Raw genomic sequence first — 24800 nt, 5'->3', positions numbered from 1 at the left:
CATTTGGTACATGAACATTTTTAAACTTGTATGATTTAATTTGTGGATGACTACCAGGAACATAATTATAGTTTTGTGGCATGTGGGACAAATTGAAGAATTTATTACAATGAAATCTTTAACCTCTTGCCAACCAGCCGCCATCATTATACTGCAGCAGGTCGGCTCTCCTGCGCAAGCCGCCGTAGGTGTACGCCAGTCTTTGCACAGGAGAGAGCGGTAGCGTGCCCGTGAGTCCGGCGACTCGTGATTGTCGTATACAGAGGCAGAACGGGGAACTGCCAATGTAAACAGGGCGATTCCCTGTTCTGCCAGATTATACAGTATGTCAGAGATCTTCTGTTTCCAGTGATCGGGAACAGTGATCTCTGTCATGTCCCTGCAGTAGCCCATGGGGGAACTGCCCAGGTAAACAAAGATTCCCCGTTCTGCCAGACGACATGACAGATCTACTGTTCCCAGTGATCGGGAAGTGTGATCTCGGTCATGTCACTGGTAGCCCATCCCCCCTACAGTTTGAACACAGTCATGGAACACATTTAACCCCTTGATCGCCCCCTAGTGTTAACCCCTTCCCTGCATTTTTATAGCACTGATCAATATAATATCATTGGTCCCCAGAAAGTGTAATTTCTGGTCAGATTTGTCCACAGCATGGTCGCAGTCCCGTGACAAAAAAGCAGATAACTGCCATTTCCACTAAAAACAATAAATAAAAAATAAATAAAAGTCCCTAAATCTATCCCATAGTTTGTAGAGGCAATAACTTTTGCGCAAACCAACCAATATACGCCTATTGTGATTTATTTATTTATTTTTTACAAAAAATATGTAGAAGAATATATATCGACCTAAACTGATATATTTTTTTTTGGGGGGGGGGGGGATATGTATTATAGCAGAAAGTAAAAAAATATCAAATACCACCAAAAGAAAGCTCTATTTGTGGGGAAAAAAGGGACGCCAATTTTGCTTGGGAACAGCCAACGTCCGCGCATTTGTCAATTAAAGCGACGCAGTGCCGTATCCCAAAAAATGACCTGGTCATTAAGGGGGCAAATCCTACCAGGGCTGAAGTGGTTAAAGAGATTCTAAACTCTCCACGCACTGTTAAAAATAATAATAAAAAATGTATCTGGAAATTAAAGTTTATGTACAGCCAAATTTATTTTAGTTTTAGATAGTGTGGGATAGTTAATGGTCAAAACCATTGTCAGGTTTGTTCTGTCTGTGTCCCTCTCTGTTTGCCTTGGTGACCATCGACACCGAGATAGAAAGTGATAGGAAATTAATTTTTTTACCATTGTCCCCAGGACAAGGGGTGAAGGGAAATGTTCCAAATGGTACACCTGTTTTGGTGGCAGCTGTCTCAGGGTTCGTTCAAACTAGTGGTTGAGGGGCGGTAAAACCCTGCAGTTGTGCCACACTTTTACAGCCTCCCCAAACACTCCCCATTTAGCTGCAACAGTCAGGGGTATACATATGTCATGGCCATGGTGCTTTGCTTCGTGGCTGCAACAGGAATTCTAGCCCCTGTCCCTTTTTGGCGGGCGTAGTGCATGCCATTGCCAAGCGTGACCCATTCGAACTGAATGGGGCTACTCTGCAAGTGCCCCGCAACTGCATGCAATGTGGGGTTCAAGGGGTTAAAGCAGTCAGTGGGGAGCTGATGCAACCCCCCTAGCGTCTGTGATTTGTTTTCTGAAGAGTTTTGCTCTCCAGAGACCAAAGCTATTGTGAACGAGCCCTAAGAGGAGATTTCTTCTCATTTAGTCAATTTCCTGTCACGTCCAGTTACATCCCTTAGACAGGATGCAAGGGAAAATCTTCCAAGATAGACACAAATTGTAAAACAGAAATTGACAGGGCTTTAACCCTTTCCTAAAAAAAAGTTTTGTCTGTAAATACACTTTGCTACTGTAAATGCTGATTATAGCGGCTTACCTCTCTCTCTATCTATATATATATATATATATATATATATATATATATATATATATATATATATATGAGATTTTTTTTTGGTAGCCTCAGAAAATATTAATCCAGGAGTTCAGATTTTTAAAATGGCCCCTTCTTAGGTCCTGTTCACATTATTACATTACAGAAATACAGAAACAATGCCTTCTACTTGCTATGGTGAATGGCACTCCAAACCTCAATGCAAGGCATGATGCAAAACAGAGTGACAATGTACTGATGTTGCACTGCCAAAAAAGGTGCAGGTCAAATTTCTGGCCCGCTAACGCATCACACCCTAGCATTTAGGTCTAAGCCTAACCTTATGTAACAAAGTAGAAAAGTACTGCGCTATCATTTTTATATTGTTTTTAATCTCTTCTTTTTTATTTGAATTTTTGCTCTTATGATACACACTTGGCTTTTAGTCGTATACAACAAATACATAAAATACACATTTAATTTTTTTTTTAAACCTTATTTCCACAAAATATGATATCATCATTAACCGTGTACCTTTTGTGCATTTTTTATTTCATTCCCCCCCCCCCCTACCCTCCCCCCCAAACCCACACCACCTTGTATTTACCCTTTTAAATCTGAGTCTCATCAATATTCTCTTTGGTTTCTCTTTTTTTATTTTCCCAGTTCTAGAATTCTCTTAAGTGCATGTATTTTTACTCATTTAGATTTATGCTTCTTTACGCCTTTCCATCTTCCCCTCCCTACAGTCCCCCATGGTCCCTACCTCCGGAGTCTATCTATTACCAACTGTGGTGGCGCAAGTCTAGCATCCCCCATCCATGGTTGCCATATAAGGTTGAATTTACCCGTTTCCCCCCTGCGACTATATGTTAATCTTTCTCTAAAAAGTAAAGAGTTCACATATAGAATCCACTGTCTTCCTGTGGGTACATCTGATGCCATCCAATATCGTGCAATGACTTTTCTCGCCAGATATAACACTCTGGTTAACATAAGATACATTCCTTTTGAAAACGACTCAACATCTATAGCACCAAGTAAATGGACAAGGGGATCCAAAGGGATAGGTACCTGAGCCAATCTACTTATGCACTGGGGGACATCCTCCCAATACCGATGTAATTTTGGACATCTCCACATTAGGTGTATAAAATTCCCTTGATGTACTTTACACTTTGGGCATAGGGGGGAGTCTCTTCTCCCCCACCTATGCAACTGCACTGGTGTTCTATATGCCCTATGCAAAATAAATAGTTGTGATAATCTATGAGCCGCAGATATTGATACTACTGGAATGGATTCTAAAGCCCTTTCCCACTGGTTCTGATCCATGTCCCCTATATCTTCTGCCTATGTACTGCGGCATCTCAGAGAGGTATGGTCCTGGACCATAGATAACAGTTCCATATACATTTTTGATATTAATCTTCTCACCGATCATCTGTTCCCAATACTTCCTTCATCAAGGATGATGACGATGTTACTAGGGAGTGTGTTATTTGTTGTGCCTGCAAAGCATGTCAAAGTTGGAGGTATTGGTAAAACCCCCTTGGGTTTAACTGAAATTCCTGACACAGCTGTTCATATGTTTTTAATACCTCCCCCTCGTACAGCTGTGCGAAAAAGTATATCCCTTTCTCTTTCCATAAAGTGAATCCCTGTAGTTCCTGTATTTCTGGGTACCTCGGGTTATGCCATATCGGCGTGAAGGATAACAGACCGATTATCCCCTGGGCTTTCCAGGTCTCCCCCCCATACTCTTTTAAGAAGAGTACATATCGGCGCTGAGTATGGTATACTAAGGAGATCCATTTCCAAATGAGATGCCGCCTCCAGTGTGGGAACAGATGTAGTCACCAGATTACAGATTACATATAGGGTCCTCACTCTTTTCCCGCCCCCATCCCACCAACGGCTGGAGCTTGGAATTGGCGTGATTTTTTTTTAATTGAAGCATCGAACGAGGTGGCACACGGCCAATAATAACTCTGTCTGTTCAATAGATTTTTTTTTTTTTATAAATAAATACCATTGTGATTTTTAAGTACTAAAAGTTTTCCATTAGAGCTGTGGGCTCCAGTCTACTTCTTGAATTGCCTCCATTATACTCCACCATAGGTGAAGACAGATAGATAACCCTCACAGCAGCCTAAAGTAACACTTATACAACCTCTCTAATTGGGACAAACTTGGCTCCCTGTACAAACATAAAATAAAATAAAAACTGGAATGTGATATTTAACATTTTTATTTAAAGACATTGTTTTTATTTGTAATTTAAGGAAAAAGCGGACTTAGGAGAAATAAACTTCTCATTGTGTTACTTGCCAACTGCTGGACGCCTTACTGCCACTGTCATCAAAGCCTCCAACTTGAAGGCCATGGATCTGACTGGTTTTTCAGGTGAGCTGAATATTATTATTTTTCCTAAAGTGTATACAATAGCTTTTTTTTCCCTGGACATTATAAGAAATATGTTCTGGTACCAAAAGGGCATAATCCTAGGGTTGTACATTAGAACTCACTGAGTGAGTAAAAGAAATATCACTTTACAGTCCCTTCTGGAGTAAACCACACATGGGATTTTCCCAGTAGATCTGCCTTTCTCCTCAACCTTTTAACCCCAGAGGAACCCTTGAAGTAATTGTCAGGTCTCAGGGAACCCTTGCTAAAACCAGTTCATTGGTGGTCAATGAGAAAAATTCCCCTGACGTTGGTGGCCAGTGGGGAGAATGCCCCTTACATTGGTGGTCAGTAGTAACTATACCCCTCACAGTGGTGGTCAAAATCCAACAACTAAAAAAGATCATTGGCTTTATGCAGCTGGCTCTGTGGGGTAGTTTTGCACCCAAAACTATTTAGGCACTATCAAATGGGAAGTCAATCATCCAACGATCAAGAACCCCTAGTAACCTCTGGAGGAATCCCATAAAAATGAAAAGTATATATATTGCACTAATAAAAGAAAAAATAAAGTTGCGCTAAACCTAAAAAGAAAATAAAACCCTGAGTGTAGGTGTTGATTAATAATGAAAAAAACGTGTAGAATCACACATGAAGGCCCATGAATGACCCTAAAAAATGATGGTGAAAGAATTGTGAGAAAAATTACAATCAAAATAAATGAGTCAATGTAAATTGTGAAATCGATTTTAAAACATAAAAATCAATAGAGGTTTATAAATGGATGATCTGAGTGTAACACCAATGATGATGAATAGCCAACCGTGCACAAATCCGGTAACGTCCAAACTCTTCAGATAAGGACTGGAACCAAAGTGCACTCCACCACCATATGACAAGTTAATCCACGTACCAAAGCCCAGTGGTCCTCTAGGCGGTGGACCCGGAGAAGCTTGTGATAAATCTCAGCTGGATAGTACTGGCACCCTGAATCCACAGCCTCGCTAGTCAGCATACTCCATAGCAGTAAACCAATAGAAAATGATGTGGCATGCAAGGAAAACAGATGCTTTGATAGTGTAAAACCTTAGGTGTTTATTACAAAACATAAAAAATATATATTGCACTCACAAGTGTAGTTGACAAAAAAGCCTTGAGCCTGCTGTGCCAACTGGATGCAAGAGGCAGACCCGTCCATCTGGAGATCAAGCAATGGTAGGAGGTGACGTCAGCACGCCGCTCGTTCCTCCCTATGCATTTTGTGATAGGTCACGTCCAGGGGCACGACATGACCTACGCGTGACCTATCACGAAATGCATAGGGCGTGAACTTTTCATGTTTTTATAGACTTTGCTTATGGACTCCTTGTTCTTGTATAGCGATGTTTCCTTTTTTGTGTTCTATGATTTGAATTTGTGTGCTAGAACTGTTTTGTGCCTGGGTGTACTCTTTACATACCTGACAACATTAGGGTAGTGAGTACAATATTTTTAAGTAACCTCTGAAGGATCACTGGGGTTCCAGGGAACACTGGTTGAGAATGGCTGCTGTAGACCCAAGTCTACTCAGTGCCCCACAACCCATTTCTGGACTCCATGTGTACCCAGGTAAAATCTGTCTTACTGCAGAAAGAATTTTGCCATGTTCTAAAACAAGATTTTTCCCTTTGATACATGGGAAACCTGCCATGTTCCATTAGACAGCTGCCTTGTTACAATAGAGAGTATTTTATGTTACAATTGAGAATGACATGTTTCAATTGGGAGCTGTCTGTTACAAGAGAAAGCCGCATGTTATAAATAGGAACCATTCATGATTTAGTAGAATTTCTCCTCAATAACTATTGAGAAAAGAGAGCCATAGAATGATTATTTAAGACTGATAAAATAATGTATATCAAGTGTATATCTTTAACATGCATACTAAAATAAATAATAAACAACAAAAAGGACTATAGCTTCTCTATAACCACCTCGATACCAGACACGTTTACCCTCTTCATGCCAAGGCCAATTTTCAAATTTCAGGACTGTCACCCTTTGAACACCATACTCAAATACCCAAATTCTATTTTTATAATTTTTTTTAGACAGAGCTTTCATTTGGTGGTATTTCATCACCACTTTTTTTTTGCTATATAAACAAAAAAATACCGAACATTTTGAAAACATATTTTTCTGTTAAAAAATGTAGCAAATAAGCTTTCTTCATAAATTTAGGCCAAAATGTATTCTGCTACATTTATCTGATAAGAATAACCTAGATCAGTTTTTATTATTTAGTCTGTGTGAAATTTATAAAGTCTACAGAATATGGTTTCTTGATGCCCTAAAATGGCAGGACAGTACAGATACCCCCCAAATAACCACTTTTTTTGGGCTGGGTTTCTGTAAAAAACAAACAAAAAAAAAACATGTATTTGTTCTTTGACAACTGTAAGATATCAGCCACACAGGGAGGGTATTGATTTCAGCAGGTCGATCAACCTGCAGTAAATTGTGAAAAGGAGCAGTAAAGCTCAGGGCTGAAAAAGCAGGAAGCAAAGTCTGCATATATAATGAGCAAATAAGTACATAATTATAAATTAAACAAGAACTTGAAAACATTATCATTAGAGCCGGTTCACGCAGGGGTAACCCGACTTACAGCGTGACTTTGCAAGGCAAATTCAGCGCGACTTTAGCACGACTTGGAGCAACTTACAACGCAACTTAAAGTTGCCTCTAGGACAGGCGACTTTGGCTGTGGCCAATCACAGAATAATCAGCTCTGTGGGAGTGAGGGGTTTGCCTGAGAAAAATATTTTCTCTTCCTGTAAAGTTGCTTCAGTTAAGACGGTGATCCGACTTTGGAGGCAACTTCCATTGAAATTTCTGGGTACAAGTTGCCTAGAAGTCGTCTTGAAGAAGTACAGAAACCCAAGTCGTGGTAGTGTGAACCGTCACTTACTGATGAGGCTATTATTTAAGTTGATTTATTTTACATGTATATACACTATGTATAAACAAAATGGTGAAATAACTGTACATACCCTTTTAGATTACCTGTCTTCACTATATTCCCATTCGCTTAAATGAAAAATCTTAAAGTATATACAGTAGCTAGTCATCAGTCTTGACCAATACTGATGGTGTTCTGTAGATATAAAAAAATCTATTTTAGGGCTTGTTCACACTAGCAGCTGAGGGGTGGTAAACCCCAGGGATTAAGCAATGTTTTTACAGCACCCCAATGGCTGTATACAAGACATTTGAAAACCTCTTGTGAACGCTGGAACTTGACCACTAGTAACCAACGGTTAAAAACTTCAGTTTTGCCATTTTTACATGCGTATATGGCGGCGTACGTGAGCGTTTGTGTTTAGAAGCGTTTTTGACAAATTTTACAGATCATAGACCCCCCCAAATGCATACAATGCAGGGAAAGACAAGGGGCCAGATTCACAAAGGAGATACAATGGAGTATCTCAGATACTCCGTCGTATCTCTCAGAGTATCAATGCGACTGATTCATAGAATTAGTTACGCATAGATAGCCCTAAGATCCGACAGGTGTAATTGTTTTACACTGTCGGATCTTAGGATGCAGTACCGTGGCCGCCGCTGGGGGGAGTTCACGTCGTAAACCAGCGTCGGGTATGCAAACTAGGAGTTACGGCGTTTTTTCGCGTTCGCTACGTCACTGCTAGTCTAGTTTCCCGTCGCAAAGTTAGTCGTTGTTTTTGGTGCCCTAACTTTAGACAGCCCATGTTAAAGTATGGCCGTCGTTTCCGCGTCGAAATTAAAAAATTTTTTTTCTTGCGTAAGACGTCCGGGAATACGGAAGTACACTACGCACGTCGCCGTTCGAAAAAACTACGTCACTTCGCGCAAAGCACGGCGGGAATTTCGAAACGGAGCATGCGCAGTAGGTCCGGCGCGGGAGCGCGCCTAATTTAAATGGCACACGCCCATTTGAATTACGCGGACTTACGCCGGAGGCCGCCAGCGTAGGTTTTCATTGCAAGTGCTTTGTGAATCAGGCACTTGCGATGAAAACTTGCTGCGGTGTAATGTATCTACGATACGTTACGCCGCTGCACTTCTACGTGAATCTGGCCCACGATTCTCTCTTTGCTGCAGCAGGAATTGTATACCATGTCAATTCATGTAAATAGAGCTCCTCTGCAAGCGCCCTGCAACCACATGCAATGCAAGCAGTTGCAGTGTGCTAGTGTGGGACTCAAGGGCTTAAAGCAGGTTTTGAGGAGATACAGTGCCTCCTCATCACCTCTCAAATGGGAGTTTGGATAGCTCTGCGGAGGCCAAAGCAAGTGTGATTGAGTCCTTAAAGGAGTTTACTGCTCTGTCTATTGATTCTCTTCTTGAACATCTTAAAAGGTACAAGTAATCCTAAATTATGCAGGTTTTCATATTATTCATACTTATAACTCACCATGTTCCTGAAAAAAATATGTCTAAAAAGCTAATAGGGGAAGCTCAAAGTGCACAGAGCTGAATGAGTCAAAGGAATGAATGACCCTCCCTCCCTTTGCTCTATATGGCTCTATACAGATTTAAATGAGAGAGAGATAGTCTGAAAGGAAACCTCTAATGCAGTAAAGCAGAATGTTCACAAGGAACACACTCCTGAAAGTGCCTGTAAATTTAAATGGGTTCTGTAGCAATCACTAGCTGGAAACCATAGACAAAGCAAGAAGTATTTCACCGCCACACCAAAGATCTCCAAAATGGGTCCCTAGCCTTATTCAGTAATCACATCATAGCTACAATAGCGAAAATTCAGAGACTCACAGGACCCCTTTCTCAAGCATAGTGCTTGTCACATGCCTGATGAAGGGGTCATCCGAAATGCTGAAATGTCGCTATTGTAACTATGATGTGATCCCTGATTAAAGCATTCTGGAGATTATTGGTGTGTTCCAGTAACTTACTTGCTCTAATGCAGTTATTCTCAATGAGGGCTCTGGCAGGGGTAGGCAACCTCGGCCTTCCAGCTGTTTTGAAACTACAAGTCCCATGCATAGGTGTGCGCAGCTGGTAGGAGAGGAGAGAAGCCAGAAGTGCTGCAGAGGGGAGCGGTGGAAAGCTAGGGCAGTAGGGGGAATTTGTGCTGCACAGGGTGATTAGGGTGTGCCTGGGCACACCCAGCACACCCTGTGTGCACGCCTATGGTCCCATGACAATCACAGGCACGACTCCTACAGGCAGAGGTATGATGGGATTTGTTTTACCACAGCTGGAGGGCCGAGATTGCCTACCACTGCTCTAGAATTTACTAAGGGTTCCTTGAGCTGTGGCTGATTGATCTCCCATTTGATGGTACTTGCATAGTTAGGGGACAACGCCACTTGGCAGAGCCAGCAGCATGATACTAATGATCTTTTAGATGTCTGTAAAAGTGGGATTCTGACTATCACTGTAAGGGGGCATTATTCTCACTGACCCTCAATTAATTGGTTTTACCGGGGGTACCCCAAGACCTGAAAATTATTTCAAGGATTGCTCGAGGGTAGAAAGTTTGAGAAAGGCTGCGCTAATGCATTGAAAAATTATTGCCATGGTATTGTAAAATAAATAGGGAATATTATAAATTGTTAAAGTTGATAAAATCCCAGAATAATAGATATAAACATGATACAAATTTCTTACTGGGTGGTTTTAAATATTTTAAAAGCGGTTTCTCATATAAGAAAGTTTGGGAGATGAGCTGTTTTTTTATCGATTTGTATGGTGTAAGCTGGACATCTACATTGTCATTAAACAGTAAAGCAGAAAGGGACCTATAATGTACAGTAGATGACTTTTACTTTCATATTTAATATTTAATGACCTACAGAATTTGTGCTGGGATAAGTCGCTGACAGATCAAGAAGGGATATTTATCCCCATTCCATCTCGTAGCTCAGCTCTGCTAAATAATTGATTGGTTTTGGAAAGTAATACTCTTCAACAATATATCTGAATATACATTAATCTATTTCTTTTTCTCTTCTCTAAGATCCATATGTGAAAGTTTCTCTAATCTGCGAGGGCCGGAGACTAAAAAAGCGGAAGACCTCCATAAAGAAAAACACGCTAAACCCAACTTATAATGAGGCCCTAGTGTTTGACATTCCTAATGAAAATATGGACCATGTGAGCCTCACCATTGCTGTAATGGATTATGATTGGTAAGCATTTCAAATGTTTTTAGAATTAAGAACAAATTATGGCTCATTAGAATCAGGCATGACTGGCTAAGTTTTGTAGGTGACCCTTTTCCAGCGCTTACAGTGCAAACTGGGTGCTAAGGAGGCATCCGGAAGGGTGAGAAGCTAACAGTGTTAGTGGGGTCTGCCAGGAGAGGAGGAAAGCAACCTTTCTGTGTGATATTGTTGCACAGAGCAGGTAAGTATTACCTCTTTTTTGTTGAAAAACAAAAAACCTTTAGTATTACTTTTAATTCCACTTTAAGCCCAACCTTAAATCCTTCAAATTGGCTAGGTAAGATTGATCAATTCAAGAAGTGTACTAGTTTATGTAATTTTTTCAGCTTCCTTCCATATTTTATGTTCCATATACTGTATGTATACAAGCCGATGTATTTATTTTATCACCTGGGGATACAACACAAATATTCTGTTTGGATACCGCAGAATCCTATGGGGAGAGTTCGCCAAAGCTCAGCTGTATCCCGGATAATGAAAACAGACAATGCTGCCTGAACATATAGATCAGAAGCTGACATTCACAGAAGGAAGCCTCAAAAGCAATCCTGAATATTGAGCTCAGTGAGAACAGATTGATCATAGACTCCTGAAGGTCCAAAATTCACAACACATAGTTTTTGGGAAGTGTACATTTTCCAAGGCATCACATAGTCGCCTGCGGCAGCAACATTGCCTCTGACCAGGGTTGGTGGGTGGATGTTTGATAAGATATCTGATCATCTCACAGTATGATTTCTCACGTGCAGGCGTGGGGTGCTCATACTGCGTGCGAGCAGGGATACAGATTGCCAGTTTACAAAGTATTATATTTTATTATATTTTGTAACCCTATGTAAGAAAGGATTTACTAAGCCAGTAGCCTGATTGCTCACTAACAGCCAGCCGTATACAGGACTGTTGGTGTATACTCTACACAAGTCATAGAGATATAGAAATGACAGGGATAATTCTAGTAATGGGGTGGACAGAAAAAAATTATAGTGTAGTAATCTCCAAGACCTGTCAGGGTACCCATGCTGACCCATGTCCAGAGCCAAAAGCGCCTACATCAGACACATCAGCTTTAGAACTGGACCATGGAGCAATGGAACAAATTTGCCTGGTCTGACGAATCCCATTTTCTTTTACATCATGTTGATGATCGGATGCCTGTGCGTCACTTACTGTACCTGGGGAAGAGATTCCACCAGGATACATCATGGGAAGAAGGCAAGTCGGCAGAGGCAATAATCTCCTGGGAAGCTTTGGGTCTTTCCATTCATGTGGATTACATTTTGGAATTCCTTACCTTGATGGGTAAGGACTGTTTTGACAGCAAAATGGAGAACCTACTCATTATTACGGGGTTATGGCTGATCTGTGTATACGTTTGGTATCATTATTTCATAAAATGCTATGTAGAACTACCTCCGTAGGAGCTGCTGGTTTAGATTTTGGGTTTTGCACATTACCTCTAAGTTCGTTGTCCAGGGGAGATAGTTTGTAGGAATGTCCACACAAGATGTAAAACCTTCAACCGTAGGTTTTATTTTTGCTGCATAAAACTTGTGAAGGAAGTGGAGAGTATAGAAGAGAGAGTAGAGAAGGTTCAGGTTCAGGTACGTGGTACAGAATGCACAAGAAGTATTCAAAGTTGCAGTATTCACCACTCAATCCTGAGTGGGTATTGCTCACCCGGATAGACCTCTCTCACATGGCCTAGCAGCCGGAATGATGCACGGACAGTATAGAAACAGAACACAGGATGGATAGTCAGGAATCCTCTGCCATAGGATTTCAGTCCCAAACTTCCTGCCTTACAGCAAAAGAGCCTTTAAGCCAATCCGGCGGACTGTAAGACACATTGCATAGTGGATCCCTTTCCTTAACAAGGTCACCAGGCCTATCCGGAGACAGCTTGCCTTGCTTGTCTCCTCCAGGGCAGGTCCTCTCCCAGTTTCCTTTGCTAAGAAGCTTCCCCTGCTTGGATGGACAGCTAAGGATCCTTTGTAGAACCATAGACCCCAGCCAGCATAGCTGGGCCTACCTGATAGGAATACAGCCTCGGACCAACATGGTCCCGGGCTGGAATCGTGCGCATTCACCTAGCACCAAGAGTGCCACAAGGCGAGGGACCCCGAAAAACGTCATCTGCCCCTTAAGTATTCCTTCCCAGCATGCACAGCGGGGCACCACTCCCACTGGGCTGCTGCCGAGAAGGGTCACTCGACACACCATGGTTCGCCCGAGTTCCAACATGGGCCTGAAGTGGTAACGCCTCCTACAGGCAACAAGGGAAAACTTCTACCCAGCACAACCACAGCCAGAACAGAGGCAAATTTACATAGAATTAACAGCTTCTGAGCCCAACTATGACTTAAACGCCCCCTAAATTTATAGTAGCGCCCTTGTCATTGGGAGCCCTAAGCTATAGCTACATCTCTTATCACCAATCATATTGCATGATGGCTAAGAAATATTAAAATCAGAATGCACCAGGAGTGCCCATAAGCCCTTTGGTTTATTTACCTGTAGGTAGCACAAGTCTTCTCATCAATAACCTGTACAGATATATGTCGATTGCTTGGGTTATTCTTTCTGGTAACTCATTTTGTGGTTGTGGTTGTAAACCTTTGTGTTTTTTTCCTATGCATTAAGGTGAAAAAACACCTTGCAGTCACCGGTCCCCCTGAGCCCCCATTTTACTTACCTGAGCGCGATCCTGTGTTGCTTTCCCCCAGCTCTTGTCAGCTCTTCGTTGGCTAGATTGATAGCAGCGCAGCCATTGGCTCCCCCTGCTGCCAATCAAATCCAATGACCTGGCCGCTTGGCGGCTATGGACGCGGGAGCACGCCTGCAAGCTTACCCCCTCTGGAGAGAGATTCTCAGAGGGGGTTAGCTCTTGCAGGGAGGAGCCACGAGAGCCGTCATGGGACCCCAGAAGAGGATGATAGGGGCCACTCTGTGCAAAACGAACTGCACAGTAAAGGTAAGTATGACATGTTTTTTTTTTTATATTCGAACCTTTACAACCCCTTAAGCTGCATTCATCTAAACGTGTCTGAAGGTGGTCAATAAACACAAAATAAAAGAGAAAACACTGTTTTTTAGTAATAACTTAATTTCTGTATGTCTATAAATCTGATAAATACAGCTCTGCATGGAATTGCTTTAGTAAGGACTGCGGTATATGGTTTCCTGTAGGTGCATGGCAGACATCCCCAATGACGGTTTGTTATTTGGGCCAAAAAAAGCCCATCAGTCAAAAATAAATTATAATAGGGCAACCTGAACCAATGATTGCATTCTTTTACTTGCATGAACCTAACAAACTTTTGCTACAGTTCCACCAATAGAAATATGACAGCTGATATTGAATTGATCTGGATGACACTATCATAATTTAGGAGGTAGTAAAACCCTAAAGCTGAAGTTTACTATGCTTATATGTTGTGGTCTCTGGATCCTTCCTTTCCTCCTCATCTAGATAATTAGTATTGATATTAGCTGCTTCCGCAGGTTAATGAGAGTGTTGATCTCTCTTTCAGAGATATGGGCTGCTACCTAATGCCGTGTACACACGATCAGTCCATCCGATGAGAACAGACTGATCGTGTCAGAACGCGGTGACGTAAAACACAACGATGTGCTGAAAAAAAGGAAGTTCAATGCTTCCAAGCATGCGTCGACTTGATTCTGGGCATGCATGGATTTTTAACCTATCGGTTAGGAATACATTGGTTAATTTTAAAAAATGTGCCTTTTTTTTTAACCGATGGTTAACTAACTGATGGCGCCCACACACAATCGGTTTTGACCGAGGAAAACAGTCCATCAGACCATTCTCGGTTTAACCAATTGTGTGTACGTGGCATTACTGGTACAACAGAGCTGTCTCTTTATCTGAATAGATACATGAGTAGGGAGAGGGCAGCGCCCGGTGTCCAGAATTTGGAAACTCTTGATGAAGAGCCAACGCGTGATTATTGATCATTTTATTTTTCATATTGATTGCCTTTATTCATTTCTCTGCATACCGTTTATATTTATGAATTGTAATATTTATGAATTTATTTATTCTTTTATGTACACATAGGTTATTATAGTTTATTATCATCTATATTCATTTGTATTTTTGTGTTTTTACACATATTGACATGAACATGCTTTGTTCATTTTATCCTAGTCTATATGATTTTATTGTACCTTGTACTTATAAATATACATTTGTTCTGCTCTATATATATTTTGTTCAGTTCTAGCATACCACCTACTGTATATAACAAATACTGATTATGCATTGTCTATGTTTTTATGTTAGCCCAAAAGAAGGGGGAGGTAATTTCCATGGAATGGATTAGCTCGATCCGTACATGTTTTATTTCCAATAGACGATTATATTCTTCATCAAGAGTTTCCTTATTGTAGACGCCGGGAACTCCTCTCTCCCTAATCAAGTATCTTTTCAGATAAAGCGACAGCTCTGTTGTACCAGTAGGGTAGCCCATATCCTAGAAGAGAGGTCAACGCTCTCATTTACCCACAGAACCACCTAATGTCAAGAACTGCTCTGCTGGTTCATTGTGTTCTCTACCCCAATTGTATTCCACATCAAGTTGGAAATTACATTTTTAAATAAAGTCTATCTATTTTCATTATATACCGTATTTTCCGGCGTATAAGACGACTTTTTGGATGCAAAAAAATGCATCCAAAGTCGGGGGTCGTCTTGTACGCCGGTGACAGTCTCCGTCTGCTGCGAGCGTCCATGATTTAAAAGCCGCTCCTTCTCCTCAGAGTGTCCTGTGATAAGTGGAACACAAATCTTCCCAGCAGCGCCTCTGTTCTGTGTTCCTCCTATCACAGATGCCTTCTCATCCTCAGACGAGATGACGTCCGTGATAGGCGGAACACAGAACAGAGGCGCTGCTGGGAAAATTTGTGTTCCGCCTATCACAGGACAGTCTGAGGAGAAGGCGCGGCTTTCAAATCATGGACGCTCGCAGCAGACGTTGACTGTCACCGTGGGGGAAAGTGATGGCATAGTGGGGGGAAAGTGATGGCACAGTGGGGGCAAGTGATGGCACAGCGAGGGCAAATGATGGCACAGTGGAGGCAAGTGATGGCACAGTGGGGGCAAGTGATGGCACAGTGGGGGCATGTAATGTAATGGCACAGTGAGGCATGTAATGTAATGGCACAGTGACATTTGAAAAAAGCCTGTTTCTGTCAGCGGTTCTGGCTACCCCTCAGCTTCCAGAAAGACTAGTAGGAAGGGGGTAGTCTTATATGGCGAGTATATCCCAAAACCAAAATTTTTCCTGGAAAATTAGGGGGTCGTCTTATACGCCCAGTCGTCTTATACGCCGGCAAATACGGTACCTTATTATAGTGATGTCATAAATGGGTCTCTGTGCAATGACAGGTCATGGCTGCTGGGACTCAGTACTTATCTAAAGAGCCTTCAGCCCCAATGTAAACAGTGGGCTGCCCCTCTGGGAGGTATGCATATAACAGAATGCCTACATTGTTGGGTGTCAATTTTGAGAAGTGGGCAAAACTAGACAGACTGCCTTTGCATGCAGACTGCCCTAGGTAACACTCACATGTGAAACTGAGCCTCTATACTGATTAAAGAGCATTTAATATAAAGGGTGTGCCAGGGATAGTAAGGTTGGTGAAAGCGCTAGAAGGTGCTGGATGTCCTCCAGCCAGGAAATCAGGCAGGGTCTCTCTGACTTGCTGCAGCTTCTAATGTACGCTATGAGAATCCTACAGTATTTAGTGAAATCAGAGTAAGCTATTTCAGTACAGGACATGAGCCCATGCAATTGTGCAAGATTTGCTGTAAGGCTGGAGAACCTATTGAAAATTAAAATGCAAAGAATTTGAGGTTCACAGAAAATGTTGAATGTCTACACTTGTTTCACTGATGGGAAGGGGTATAATTTGTATGTGTTTTTACAGTATAGGTCATAATGAAGTCATTGGGATGTCCCGGGTGGGCAGCGACGCAGACACGCCTGGCAGAGACCACTGGAACGAGATGCTGGCAAACCCTAGAAAGCCCATTGAACACTGGCATCAGCTGGTTGAGGTAAATGGTCACAGATTCAATTTTATTTTCCAAGATACGTGATTTACTACTTATAAAGTCTGTAGACCACACATTCTCCACTTTTTTACACTGGAGGATCCCTAAAATAATATTCAAGTTTCAGAGAACCCCTGTTTAAAATTGTTTTGCTACTCATAGTACAATATCATAACTGGTAAATTGTCGAAAGTTTTAAACAGAACACGAAGACTGTGGATTATCTACAATATTTGATACCCAGAACAGATGATTTTTATTTATTTTTTTCATTCCATACTGCTCTATACAGCAAAACAATGTTTGGCAATGGTTTTGAAATTAAATTATTTCAGGAAGAGTGGTATACTCTAACATTGCATTGGTTGTCAATAGAAAACTGAGCCCCAACCCCTCTGCAATGGTGGTGAGTGTAGAAATCAATTCCAAAACCATTTGTAATCATAGAAGAAACCCTAAGGTTCCATGGAAGCCTAGTTGAGAAAGGCTGCTATAGAACCTTTTCATTGGTAAACATAGTATTGCATACCTCATGACGTGTAATAGCTTTATCAGTAAGCATTGATTTATGAATTGAACAAAACCGAAATACCTCTTTCATTTTCTGACTTGGCCTTTACCCTTCACAACCTCCAATATGGACATTATGGGGATAATTTGTAAAAGGCAAGGGCAATTGCACTTTAAAATTCACTTGAAAAGTAGAACTATAGTCAAAACTTTGTTTTCATTTTGGATAGAGCAAGAGAGGGTTATAACCCCTTTTTTTTGCTGATACGAAAGTAGAGTTGGGTGTCATCTGTGTAGGAATGGTAGAGTAAATTCTGGTTGCTGATGATTTCGAGGAGGGGGCGGAGATAAATATTGAATAGTACACTAACTTTTAAAAAACTGGAGTCTGGCACAAGTATACGTTCATAAATGTCCCCAATTTAAGAGCCACCAGTCAATACTTTTTGTGGCTGCTGGCTCTCAATCCATTAAAGACCTCTTTCCATAATCCAGCATGCAGTTTAGTTTGGTGTTTATTTAATTTAAAATACATAATACATACAGGTACGTGACGTTGTTTTTCATTGTTGCAGGAAAAGGCTCTCACCAGTTTTGTGACAAAATCTTCCCCACCACGGGAGAAGCCAAGCATAATAGTGGACAACACACTGTCTGATTAGTCATTTCCACTACCGAGGGAGAGAGAAACCAATCAGGAGAGCTGTAAGTATCTGAAATATACTGTTTTAAATGGGCTTTTTTCTTTTTAACAACCACCTTTGAACAAGTGTTCATACCACTGAGTCTACAGGGAGTTTAATCGCCATTATTACTAAGTATATAGGAAGCCTTAATAGTTTGGAATCAATATTATTTCGTTTCAAAGTGTAGGTACACTTTTAGCACTAAGGCTGTATTCACACCTATGCAGTTTTAGTGCATTTTGCAGATTTGCACTAAAAATGCATAGGTGTGAATCCAGCCTTAAGGCTGGTTCACACCAGATGCAGTCCAGTGCATTTTTATTATTTTTATCAATTTAAAATGCATGGACCGTTTTTAACATGAATTCCAACGGCCTTAGTTCACACCAGTGCAGTGTGTTATAGTGCAGTTAACAAAAATAGAACATGTTGCATATTTTCTGTATGGAACTCATTTGGAACATGGCAAAATGAACGGAATGCACATGTTTTCAATTGTCCTTAACTGAGATGGGGGAAAAACACACTGAAATGCATCAAAAAGAGCACATCTGGAAACACATCTGGAATGCAGAAATTTTTCAGCATGTCGAAAAAACGACATGCAGGAATATATAAATAAAGGGAAGAAATTGTATAAATATATATGTGAAAAAGCGTCCACATAGAAAATCCAAGGTGATAATATTCCAGGTGAAAACAATTAAAGTGTCCAAAGGAAAACAAATCTTCAAAAAATCTTCTTAATATGAGACCTTTCACCACACCAAAGTGCTCAGTGACTCCACACCCATAAGAATTGCGCTTACCAAGAGAATGCAAGGCATATCGCATTGGTAAGCGCAATTCTTATGGGTGTGGAGTCACTGAGCACTTTGGTGTGGTTTTTTTTTAACGATCGTGTGTGGGCAACGTAGTTTTGTTGATAAAGTTGGAAAAAACTTAGTTTTTTCTAGAGGCTGAAAAACTTTGTTTTTTACAAGCCAACAAAAATATTGTGTGTACGCGGCATAAGGCTTAATTCCAGGTATGGATTTTATTGCATAGGTACATTGTGGAAACTGCAAATCACTGTAGTAGTCACCTCTACTACAGCGGTGACTGCTGTCTTTTGGGTCTCGTGCACAATGGCTGCCTTGCTTCTTAGTAACCACAGGGGGTCATCTGCTGTGCACAGGGTCCCCGACACTTGCCAGAATTACTCGGGCTCACCATTTTTTCCGGCGTGCCTGAGAAACGATACAATATGGATTATTGGTCACAAAAGAGAAACCAGATCGTCTGTGATCTCCTCTATGGCCTTGGAGGACCAGAGTGCCACCATGATGTCAATTCCAGCCTAGGGCGGAAGTAAACAACAAAATATCAACATTTTGTTTGATCTTTTTCTTTCAGGCCTCGTACACACGACCGAACATGTCCGCTGACCAGTTTCCGCGGACATGTTCGGTCGTGTGTAGGGCCGACCGGACAATTTTACGGCCTAGCGGACAGGTTTCCAGCGGACAAAAGTTTCTTAGCATGCTAAGAAACATGTCTGCTGGAAACCTGTCCGTCGGATATGTCCGCTGGTTAGTACGTCTAACCAGCGGACCGAAATCCCACGCATGCGTCGAATTGATTCGACGCATGCGTGGAAGCATTGAACTCGCGCGATAGAGAACGTCGGTGTCGTCTACGTCACCACGTTCTCTGTCCGCAGGGATTTTGGTCTAATGGTGTGTACACACATCAGACCACAACCTCCGAGCGGACATGTCCAATGAAAACGGTCCACGGACCGTTTTCATCGGACATGTTCGCTCGTCTGTACAAGGCCTTAAAGGTAAAGGAGAGATTTTAGGTCTTTTTGACCCCAGATCTCTCCATAAAGAGGACCTGTCACCCTTATTTCTATAATAAGGGATGTTTACATTCCTTGTAATAGGGATAAATGTGTTAAAAAAAAACAATTAAAGAGACACAGTAAAAATGTATAAATAAGAAAAGAAAAGGTAAAGCTCCACGCATCCCTCCATGCGCGTATATAAGTCACGCACACACATGTAAACTGTGTTTGCACCACCCATGTGAAGTATCGCTGCGAATGTGAGAGCGAGAGCAATAATTCTAGCACTAGACTTCCTCTGTAACTCTAAACAGGTAACCTGTAAAAATGTTTAAATAAGTCGCCTAAGGAGATCATAGTTTGTTGCCATTCCACGAGCATGCACAATTTTAAAGTGTGGCATGTTGGCTATCTATTTACAACATTGTCTTTCATATTTTAGGGTATATATTTCTTTTGTTTTCTTTTAATTCATTAATTTGTATATACTTGTGTTTGAAAATTGCTGCATAAATACCATATGACATAAAACATTGCAACAATTGCTGTTTTATTCCCTAGGGTCTCTAAATAAACATATATAATGTTTGGGGGTTATATGTAATTTATATGTAATTTTCCAGCAAAAATAAAATAAAAATTAGGATCTAAACCTGTAAACAAAAAGTGCCAGGCCTAGTCTTCAAGTGGTTCAGCCAAAAAGGGTCTGTAAAGCATTTGGAATCCTTTGTCATTGATTACATTTTTGTTTGTTTTTTAAAAAAAAGATTATGGATATATGCAATTAAATTCATAGTAAATTAAAATACTATAAAAAAAAAAACATACAACAGTTTCAATAAAAGCATTGTAGCTTTCTTATAAACACGTTGTTTTTCTATTTTCCCAGTGGGAAGATGTGTTTATTTTCTTCTTTAGTTTTTCTTTGTTAGAATATGCTTTGTTGTAGTTTTAAACACTAACAACATGCACATTATGCCAAAAACAACTTTGCAATTTTATGTATTTATGTTTTAGTACCTCACTTATATGGCTTATGTTTTCAGCTATGTGCATACCTCCTGCAGTCTTTATATTCCATGTAAAAAAGGTTTATTGGCTAAAGCCTGGTATTGGTTAATGTTACCGTTTGTTTTTGTTTTTCTTCATAACACTGTCCCAAAGAAATGTGAAACAGTTGGCGATGCATATTTGATCACAATGGGTATGATTTACTAAAAACAAATAGGCTGCTTACTTTTCCAGGCAAGTTTTCCTTGGCTTAAAGCGGTATTAACCATTTGGGGCGCGCAGTGCGCTCTGTGATCACTGAGTCCTTGGGACTTGGTTGAACACAGATTGGAGCAAGAGGCCAGTCCCGGTGACTTGTCGTTATGGTTCCCCTATCCAGATGGTTCCTGTAAGGACTGCGCAGGCGCAATCCTTGCCGACAGCCGGCATCCAGGCTCATTCCTTAACATCCCTGTGGATTGGAGGATGCTAAAAAAAGAGCCAGGAGGCCGAGCAAACGGAGCGAGCTGTCTGAGCGAAGCGAGGATGTGAGGCCGACTGGCCATTTTCCTCAAATTCCATGTCGCCCTGGATGCCTGCCGAGGTTCAGAGATTTCCGTCGGCAAGGATTGCGCCTGCGCAGTCCTTACAGGAACCATCTGGATAGCCAGAACCACATTGGCAGATCACCGGCTCTTTACCACTTGATCAGCTGTCAGCCAATGACAGCTGATCACATGATGTGAACAGAAACTGGTAAATGTTTGTATTTTTTCCTCACGCTGACCGGCTTGTGTAAACAGGACATCGGTCCCACACACTGACAGCCACTGCTGCTAAATGAAAGTGCCACCTACCAGTACCCATCAGTGCCACCTACCAGTGCCCATCAGTGCCACATTATGGGTGCTGCGAGTGCTGCTTATAAGTGCCACCTATCAGTGCTGCCCTTCAGTGCCACCTATCGGTGTCCATTGGTGCCACCTATCAGTGCAGCCTCATTAGTGCCCTGGTGGGCACTAATGAGGCTGCACTGATAGGACTTTTTGGACTTTTGGACTTTTTGACAACAAATGTCCGACGGACCTGTTTTAGCTGACAATCCGACCGTGTGTAGGCTCCATCGGACAAACGTTTTCATTGGGCAAATGTTCTCTGTGAGAACAGACAAGTACACAAGTCCATCGGACTAAAGTCCAAATTCCAAACACGCATGCTCAGAACCAATGCTAAAGATTAGACAACAATAGCAGAAGTTGCCCAAAGGGTGGCAGTAAAGAGCAGAAAAAACATGTATTGCGTCATTACATTCTTGTTTGTTGGCTGAAAAAGTCCTGCCGCGTGTATGCATACCAAGTTCACAGACAACACCCTTCGGAGCAAAATCCATGGAAGTCAGTTGGAAGTCCGATCGTGTGATCGTGTGTATGAGGCTTAAGGAATTTTGTATTTGGCCCTGAGCTGAATAACATTACTTGATGCCCTGAGCTGAATAAAATGCCTTTTTTCCATATTTTGTGGCTGAACACAGCTTTCAAATAATCTTTGGGCAGTTCATTGATCCTGAGGTACCGGGCCTGCAGGACACACAGGTTTCCTACTAAGTAGATGTTAATAAACAGAGAGGCTTTCGTGAAGGGGAAAGCAATTAAGAGAACATATGACCTACATCTGTCTAACGTGACATCTATAGTGCATTAAGTATCATATATGTCTATCCCAGGTCCAGGATTGACTAGCTAGAGGCTCTCCGTGTTAGAGAAGTGAAATGCCCATTTATCTTTCCTCACCTTGATCTCCAATCTATTGCTGTGATTGAATGTGCTGTAAACTAGAATCAGGTTGTGGCAGATACCTATTACAGAACATTTAGAGACACTTAATTTGGGTCTAATGGAGGATGCAAAGCGCGGTGAAGATGTGTACAGTGGTGGTCATGGATAGCTCATGTAAATAATTAATACTGGGAGCACACATTTGGTTTTTGTCAAGTTATAGTTTCAGCATTTTAGCATTAGGTGTATTTCCAGCTAATACTTTTTTTCTGTTTTGGGTAAGGATTCGAACCTCTGCTAAATGGGGCTCCATTTTAGGAGAGATTTCCCCTGACTTGGATACTAGGCATGGACTAGGCTTGGGGTCTCCAAACTATTGCCTGCGGGCCTCCTCTGGCTCCTATTAGGCCTCGTACACACGACCGAACATGTCTGCTGAAACTGGTCCGTCGGACCAGTTTCCCCGGACATGTTCGGTCGTGTGTACGGCCGACCGGACAATTTTCCAGGGGATCGAACAGGTTTCCAGCGGACAAATGTTTCTTAGCATGGTAAGAAACATGTCCGCTGGAAGCCTGTCCGTCGGACATGTTCGGTCGTTTGTACGACTCACCGGACATGTCCGCTCGGCCGAAAGCCCTCGCATGCGTCGAAGTGATTTGACGCATGCGTGGAAGCATTGACCCTCCAGGGTCGCGCACGTCGCCGCGTCATCGTCACGGCGACGGCGCTGCCACGTCACCGCATATCCTGTCCGCGCGGATTTCGCTTTGATGGTGTGTACAACCATCAAACCGAAATCTCCGAGCGGACATGTCCGATGAAAACGGTCCGTGGACCGGTTTCATCGGACATGTTCCCTCGTGTGTACGAGGCCTTAGACTTTATCTGGCCTGGAGCTAGGGTCAGTGGTGTATCCTCAATGTGCACAGTTTAGGTCAGGTCAGCAGAGGATGCCTATGGTCACTGCTTCTCCCTGCCTGCATCTTAGCAACCAATGACATGCTTGCCCCAGCATTCGCAGAAGGGCAGAATTTCCTCTCTCCAGACCTGTGCTTATGCCCTGCTGCTACAGCTGCTCTGTAAAACTTTCAGTGGTAAGAGCTAGGGACCTTAATGGAAGGGGGGACTGTGACAGGTGGGGGCTCTGAACAAAACAGCCACATCCAAAAAGTGGAAACGGGAATGCAGAGGAGGAGTGTGAAGAAAAAAGAATGGGCCTCAGCCCCCAAAAAGAATCAGTAAAGATATTTACAGGGCAGCCTTTTGCAAATTTTGGGGCCCCTTACACAGCTTTAAGCAGGCCCCCCTAGAGCAGAGAACCGGGGGGGGGGTGAAAAAGAAAAAGGAACAAGTGTAATGTCTTCTTTCCTAAAGCAAGATAATAAGCGGGGGAGGGGGGCCCTGTGGACCACCAGGCTCCTTACAGGTGTAATGCAAAAAAAAATGCGAGGGGGGCCGGCCGGGCCTGTAAGGGGCTCTGGGGGGACCATTGGGCCCCTTACAGGTGTAATGCAAAAAAAAAACGTGAGGGGGGCCAGCCAGGTCCCTGGGGTACATCAGACCCCTTACAGGTATAATGCCTGTACCCCCCTTATGGCGGCCCTCTTGTCATCACATATACTAAGCCAAAATTAGGAATATATTCTAAAAAAGGGCCTGCATTTCTGTCCAACCTCCAAACCAAATATGTTTGATCTCTTTGTGGACCTCCAGAACTTTGTGAGGAAATTAACACAACGGTACCATGCCCACAAAAAATTATCCCAGATACAGCTAATTCACTACCTATCCTGATGTAAGGGGGGACTGTGATGCACGGAAAGACTGTGATGGAGACCCTGATGTAAGTGGGTGCTTCGATGTGGATTCTGATGTAAGGGGGGCTCTGATGGGGACCCTTATGTAAAGGGGGACTCTGATGTAGGAGAGGACTTCATCATGCTTATCAAAAGGATTCACTAAAAGTTATTCAGTCTTTTAAATTTCATTCATGTGTAGCACCCTGATTTGTAGGCAGGGTTTCTATCAAATTTAGTTGCCAGGCGATCGTTGCTTTGGCTAATTGTAAGGAAATCAACTGATTCCTTTCTAAATCTGGACTTGTTGCACCTATTCTCTTCTGTCACTGGGTGGCACTATACTAGTGGCATTAGATAATACAGGGGCTTTGCAACCTTGGATGTGAATGCATGAGGTGTCTCAGCCAAAGTGCAGGAATGTTCTTTGGTTCCTTGGCCTGCTGGGAGAGCCTATTTATTTGGGTGGAGTCAGGTGAGTAGGGTTCTGTGCCACCCGGAGGGGTGTCTGGGTGGAGGTGTGATGTGCTGCCCTGAGCTGCTAGGCCGGAAGCCTGAGGCCTATCCCAGGATGTTTAGC

At 42.2% G+C, this 24800-nt stretch overlaps 1 protein-coding gene across 5 annotated transcripts in view; it reads left to right on the top strand.

Moving 5' to 3' along the window:
• Positions 1 to 24800, top strand: part of SYT3 (synaptotagmin 3) — a 344959-nt gene that overhangs the window by 301653 nt on the left and 18506 nt on the right. For all 5 annotated transcript variants that reach the window (XM_040327478.1, XM_040327474.1, XM_040327477.1 and 2 more), the window contains 4 exons: positions 4227 to 4347; positions 10349 to 10520; positions 16506 to 16635; positions 17718 to 17847. In XM_040327478.1, the coding sequence (XP_040183412.1) occupies positions 4227 to 4347; positions 10349 to 10520; positions 16506 to 16635; positions 17718 to 17804 (510 nt within the window). In that variant the 3' untranslated portion in view covers positions 17805 to 17847. The remainder of the gene's footprint in view (positions 1 to 4226; positions 4348 to 10348; positions 10521 to 16505; positions 16636 to 17717; positions 17848 to 24800) is intronic.

Source organism: Rana temporaria, chromosome 10, assembly GCF_905171775.1.
Source record: "Rana temporaria chromosome 10, aRanTem1.1, whole genome shotgun sequence".
Taxonomy (NCBI): domain Eukaryota; kingdom Metazoa; phylum Chordata; class Amphibia; order Anura; family Ranidae; genus Rana; species Rana temporaria.
Note: the sequence above shows the minus strand (reverse complement) of the source record. Positions and strands in the feature narration are given on the sequence as shown.